The sequence below is a fragment of the Pocillopora verrucosa genome, chromosome 11 (genome assembly GCF_036669915.1).
Source record: "Pocillopora verrucosa isolate sample1 chromosome 11, ASM3666991v2, whole genome shotgun sequence".
Taxonomy (NCBI): domain Eukaryota; kingdom Metazoa; phylum Cnidaria; class Anthozoa; order Scleractinia; family Pocilloporidae; genus Pocillopora; species Pocillopora verrucosa.
In genome coordinates this window covers 1,113,191-1,120,187 of record NC_089322.1, presented here as the reverse complement: position 1 = coordinate 1,120,187, position 6,997 = coordinate 1,113,191, and the positions used below count along the sequence as shown (strand labels likewise).

Here is a 6,997-nt window from a genome sequence, read left to right as displayed (position 1 = left end):
CTTTAAGAGCAATTGAGCTACTTTAAATTTCATGTTCGTTTCATGATTCTTATTGGAATCGTTATGTCCTCACAGCTGTAATAAAAGAAGTCATGATCTAAAAGATTGGCAGGGGTTCCAAGGAGACGTCTATATTCGCTATCTCATTACCCAGGCGAAGATACGGAAGAGAAAAGAGAGAGGGATTTTTTAAAGTTCGGAAAGAAGACTTAAAGTGACAATCAAGAGCTTAGATAATGAAGAAGACAAAGAAACACATGTCGTCACCAGACCCCAAACGAGGCCATCATGTTATTAACAATGGTGTGAAGGACATATACCCTGACATTTTAAAAGGTTTTGTCGATACATACAGCAAAGCCTTTTTCGGTAGCAATAACTATAAAAACCTTGGAGAACTGGGTATCATGAACGAGCATGGTCTGCCGGTAGACTGCGTGCTTGGGGTCGCACCTTTGCTTCCTAATACACATACAGGAATACAAAACAGCACTGTGTACGCTCCAGGAAAAGAGAAACACACGAATTATGGAAACGCTGTAAAATTCGGTTGGGCTAAATTAGAACTTTTAGCCAGAGTCAATTTCTTAATGTATGATATTTGCACATCACTCACAGACAGAAAAGAAATGCCAAACGATCTTGATGAAAAAATGGGTGAGCTCCGTCAGTTCATTAGTGACAAATTTAACAGAGATGTGTTTGTTGATGAGCAAGCTAAAGGTTGGTGGGAGAAAGAAAGAGGTCGAGGTGGCGCCAAAAGGCTCGAAGACTGGACACAGGAAGTGGAGAGAATGTTAATGAAAATAGCAGGCGAGGACAATATACAGCTTGTTATACATTGGGGACAATGGGCTTTTCGTGTGGCACAGGGATTCAAATGCAGTCATGTGAAATCAAAAGTAGAATACTAAATAAGTCTTTGTCATTCATACTTCAAATGAAAACACTGTCGGAATCAGTTGTGAATAAGTAATTGGCTTGAGGGAATCAATAGTACATCAGTGCTACGTTGGAAGGAATCAATTGTAAATTGATGGTTGGCTTGAAGGAATCAATTGTAAATTGGTGCTTTCCTTAAAGGAATCAATTGTTAAGTAACGGATCGCTTGATGGAATCAATTATAAATAAATGGTTCGCTTAAGGCGGAATCAATTTTTGAATCAATGGCTCATTTGATAGCTGCTCGCGGCGAACCAAACCTTTAACGCCAGCCTCACCCCCACCCCTTAATCCCCTCCCTTACCCCCCTCCCTCCCCCCCAAAAGAAAAAAAAACAGAAAAAAAAAAAAGAAAACATTAAAAAAACAAAATTAGGACACGTTGATGGTCACAAATAAGACAATGTAACAGAGAGGCCTCTTCTTGCTTAATTTTCCCACTTCTTAAAACCTTGTGCAGCGGTGTGCCGATTTGTAATGCGCACAGAGTAATAGCTGTCAATAGAGAATGTAAATGAAAAAATAATGATCAATGGCAAGTAAGCCAATCACGAACTACTGTAGGTTAGTTGTTTATTAATCGAGATTAATGAATACCTTTTATCTATTGAATAACCTGGATCAGACTGTTAAGACAGGCAACGCAGATTGCTTATAGGACCGCAGCTTTCGCAATTAGTGCCGTTATGTGATATCTGTGGTCTTAAATTCGGGCAGCGTAATCGCGGAAGAAATGCTATCGATTTCGCCGATACGATCGCTGGAGCCAGTCAGGTTAGGTGTTTAATGACTGTAAGCGACGAACTCTTTCTAAAAAGACAAGAAATAACTTAAATAAACGAAAAAAGCTCCTTGCGAGTCCATCAGACACCGGGTTGTTTGATATCCTCAAAAAGGCGCCAATTATTTTTTTCCAATATTTGTGCATCTTAGTTTAATATTGATAAACTTTTACCTTCGTCGATGAACTAACAACAAATGTTACAAGTACTTAGAAATGTATTTCGGTTAGGTCAGGGTTAGTTTTAAGCGTAAGAACGGCAAAGGAGAGACTATTTCCACCAGCGTTCTTCGTGGTCGATAATTCTCGAAGAACCCATTCAATTTAGTGGTGGCCTTTAGCTTTGTCTCGATCGGAAATTGTACTTCTGCTGAACAATTTCATCATATGGTTCTATCAATCAAGTGGATCACGGATCACACTGGTTTTCATTTTGAAAACTTCTCACTAACTGAGTTGAGGGCGTAGTATTTTTATGTCAAGTTCCATAGCTACAATTCTTTTGACAAGCTAAAAATTATGGTGAAAAAAGTGAAATATTTTTAAAATTCTCCACGTCGGATGACGTCACTAACCTCTAGTAGCATCATTTGCATATGTATACCGTAATGTTAAGATCATCTTGTAGACGAAGTGGCAGGTTATTTATTTCAGATAGAAACAGAAAAGAAGTGTTGCAAAGTAAAGAAAAACGATGGGGTTTCAAATTACCCCCCCCCCTCCCTCTTCATATACAGATATGAGTTTGCATGTTCGTCAAAAATTTAATGTCAGCATCACATCAGGTCTTTTACCTCATCCGTGCGATATTTGTGATTAGAATTAACTTCAGTTGATAGCTTAATGACTCGATGTAGCGCTCTCCTTTCCGCAATAAGCCGGCTGCCTTCGGAAGTTTTCATTTCTCTTGTAAGCTTATCCCTAATACACCCCTGCTCCTTTGAAACTAACTATGATTACTTAGCCGAGCACGTTCAGTCAAACTATGATACTGCGGTAAAATCATTCAAAAGGGAAGGAAAAAAAAAAAACAGCCAATTTCACGAGCCCCGTATCCTTCTGAAAAATTTCAAGAGTCTAATCTGTGGCAAATCCATCTTAAAATCCTGTTTCCTCAGGCTCAGTCCTTTCAAAGTGCTCCTCGTTTTCAACCAATGGCGTCCGAGCGGACGGACGAGCAGACGGACCAAGAAAAATTTTCTGAAGGCATAGAGAAGATGTTTGGCCAAAAAATCTCGCTCGATCCAGATGTGAAATACGTCATAGACGAAGGGGTTAAGGAGTCAAGATGGATGGACCCCGAGAAAAGAGCACAAGTAATTGAAACTGCAGGTTATTTGGCTTACGACATAATAATTGTCGAGCGCCTAGGAGATCATGCAGATGCCGAGGTAGCCAAGGGAGCGAAACAGGCAGCTGAAAACTGCATAAAAAAACGTTTGGAGGAGATAAAATGTCGAAGTATTGAAGAAACCTCACATGTACCACTATTGCAAAAAAAAGCCTTTGATCAAGAAGGTATCGGATATGCAAAATTGCTCGAGGAAGCGATGGAGGCTGCTGAAAAGTACAAAGGGTATAATAATGATCAGGAAAAACCATCAGCAAACGAAGAACCCTTACAAATGCTGCAGAAAGAAAATTCTAAGAAGGCGGCTTTTGCATCTAACACGTCAGTCAAAGAGGGCAGTATCGCAAAAATGAGAAAAGAAAGCGCGAAAAAAAAGTGCGAAAAGAAAAAGAAGACTAAAAGAAAATGAGGAGAGAGAGGGCCAAAGATATGTTAATCTTTTCACTCTCGCGATATTATTAGTCATTCTCCCTACAATTCTTACGATCACCGATTACGATCTTAGCTTTTACTCTCCAAAGTTATTCTCACCTAACCTGTCTGTTTTATTTTGCATTGAGAAATTCTCCCTTTGTCAATCATGGGAGGGTTAAACGAGAGTGTTCTATCTTTTGTTGGTTTAATTGTTCCCGTGAGTATACAGACGCACGCGCTCTGATTGGTCGAAGATTGCGTCACATATCACCTCGCGCGAAGTGATTATGGCGAGGTGATCATGACAGGAGCGCTAAATTTTTATAATTTAAATGGCTGCCTCTTGTTTAGTAAGTGTTACCGAGGAACTGATGATCGCGATAAAAAGATTCATCTCCGAGGAGCACAAAAGATGCTAATAAGTTTGGAGTACCCACTCTTTAAAAGAAAGATATCAAGTAGTTGCTGACTGAATTAAAATAAACCTCTTAATTCTCGTGGAAACGACCTCTTTATAAGAGTAATTAAAATACTGAATTCAAACAGAAAGCTTTCAGCATCAAACAGATATTTACAACATAATCAGAAAGCACCTAAGCAATTGTATCCGAAATATTGTTCAGCTGCCGGCGACTTTAATTGTTAAAAAGCGACATCCTAGAAAGGTGTGTCGGAAACCTTGCGGAATAAATACGCTGAAAGGATTTTGAGGTTTCTGAAAAAGAATGTCAATAGTTGGATTTATTAGCTTTCTCCCAACGATATTTAGTCCTCCAGCATTTCTTCAAATACATCATTTTCACGATTTAAAAGATCACATTGAAGATTCGACGGAACTGCCCCCAAAGGCGAGAAATACTTTTTAAACTGTTACAAGGATTTTGAAAAAGCCCAAATCAATCCAAATCCAGCTTCACGCTACTGTCTTAGAGATGCCTGAACTTTTAGAGAAACATTAATACTATTATTAATATTAATACGATATTAATACGATGGTGTACACGTTCATTTTCGTAACGAGCTCTGCCCGATTTTTATTCGGGGATTATCGACCTTTTATTTTCATTCATTAATAAAGTTGAGTTATCTTGTCAGAAAAGGCCTATTGTGTTTATAGGATAAGAAAAATATAGTAATACGTGGTTGCTTGTAGATATGAAATTTATCTTCTCGTGTTGAACTCGACAACTCAATCGTCCGCTTCGCTCACTCGTGAGCTATCGAGTTAAACACTCGAAGAGGAATTCTATATCTCATGGGCGCCCATGTATTATTCCCTGTCGTTTATTACTATTATTATTATTATTGTTATCATTATTACCATTATCAAAGGAACATGGTTTGTTTGTAGACTTTCAGGCTGGTGGACAACGAAAGCTGACTCTGAAATATTATTATACTTCTATCGCTGCGTGCATATGGTGAGGGAGATGTTTGAAGCCATACCTCATCTCACTGAGAATAGAAATATTGGCCTTAAAAGATTAAAACGAGTTGAACTTGGAACTACCCCGTCAAACTCGAAATAACTCCTTACTCAGTTTATTTTGGAGAAGTTTGTGGCCACTGAAACTTCTTTTCTCTACTCTCTTAATTAAGTAGATCACAATCTATCAATTTAAGCAACTGTGCTCGTTAGGAATGAGACCATTAATGAGGGTTTCTATAAGCCTATCCGACTACTAATTTGTAAACGCGTCGAGACATCTTCTAAGACATACATATCCTTCGCAGTATCCGACTTCCGGCGTTCATGAAGTTTAAGTAACCTTTCTGATAGATTAGAATTGTTACTAACAGTAGAGGTAGCACCTTCGGTTCTTAAACTATGAAAGCCATACATGTTATGATCTAAACTGAGTTCTTTTATGACAATCCTTAAAGATTTCCCTACACCTAGTGTATTACAACTTCCCTCCATACAACTTGTACTCACTAGTAGATTTAAACTGCCTTACTGGCCTGAACGGTGTAACTGAGCTGGAGAGATTAATATCTCTTATCCAAATATACCTTTCTAAAAGTGCCACGGGACAATAACTGTTACCTAGCCTCCCTTCCCGGAAAACATAATTCTTCGTCATGGGAACAAACACCCTCAAGGATTCAGGACAAAACTTTAAATGTGCGGGAGCAATGTTGTTCAGCTCATCATAACGAAAAAACCGTGCAAAACCTAACGAGCAAACACAAGCTAAACGTAAATCCTTTAAATTAGCCGATGGACTAGCATACTTATCAATTATACTTCTATTAATATCGGCAGGAATAGATGCCTTCTTAACAGTAACTAGCTTGCAATGTTTAGCCGCTTCCAGCAAATTATGACAAACTGAACCATGAAGTGGATTGTTGTAAGAAAAGAAAGAATGAAACCACTTAGGGGTTGCGTGAGACAAAACTAATGTGGCATAGGAGTTTGAAATTTTGTACGCTTTATAGATATACGAAACTGCGAGAGAGACAGAGTAAGGAGGCATCGGCCTAACATTGGACAAATTACACCATTCAAGAAACCTAAGAATCTCTTTCTTGTATCTCTTCGATGTAGACTCTCTTTAGATCTCAGTAGCATTAAGAGAATATTTTTCAAGTCTGGCGTTATCCGAGCCGGAAGATGATTCCAATGGCCATCCACATCAAACATCTACAACGAGAAAAACCCTATGGTAATAGACAACATGCTCATTAAACCTCCCGTTCTCGTTTCAAATTGATTGTCATAAAGGCTGTCGGCAAGCGCCAGTTCCTACAAAAACCTTCAATCTTCAACTCAGGCCAGCACCCCCATTCTCTGTATACACTCAATGACAAGTGTCTCATGTCTCTTTTTCCTGCTCAACACGTAGACAGTCAACTAAGCATTACTGATTAAATTACCTTAAAGCATGAAAGGAAAAAGAGAACTTCATACGAGCAGTTAAAACTAGCCCAGTGAATCTGCCAACACCCAAGAACGAAATTGGTGTTCCGCCCATGCTCTAATGCATCCTTAGCATCGAACCACTTATAATCCTCTATGGAACTGGCAAATTTTCTGGAGACAATTCGTCAAAAATATGATGATGGCCACAAGGGTACAACTAAAGTGGCGGTGGCCTTGGAACCATGTAAATAGTGAAGCGCTCGAGAAATAAAGCTTACAGGGGGAACAACAAGGCAATCTTCGCCAACCAAATTTTTGACCGAAAAAACCCACCCCATTGCAGCCTGGATTCCAGAGTCTAGAGAAAAATTTGCCGATCTTCTTATCATAAAAACTAGCAAAGCAATTTACGGTATGAACCCCCCCCCCCCCCCCCCAAGTATGTGTCTAGAGACGCGAAGCAAGCGGCCGGCATTTTCCAATCGTCTACATCGATAATGCGACTAATATAATCCGCTCTGTCAATTTCAGAACGAGGAATCCAATGGACTTCCAATACAATGTTATACTCGACACAAAACTGAAAAATCTCCATGACGATTAAGTGCAAATCGCTCCTCATGCTTCCTACTTATAAAATTTT

General features: G+C 39.1%; 1 protein-coding gene across 1 annotated transcript; it reads left to right on the top strand.

Annotated features, from left to right (window-relative positions):
• The first annotated feature begins 230 nt into the window (after positions 1 to 230).
• On the top strand, positions 231 to 1,088 carry LOC136277025 (uncharacterized). Its single transcript, XM_066158628.1, has one exon. It carries the CDS (start codon positions 237 to 239, stop codon positions 912 to 914), a length of 678 nt encoding a protein of 225 aa, XP_066014725.1. The 5' UTR covers positions 231 to 236; the 3' UTR covers positions 915 to 1,088.
• The last annotated feature ends 5,909 nt before the right edge of the window (positions 1,089 to 6,997 follow it).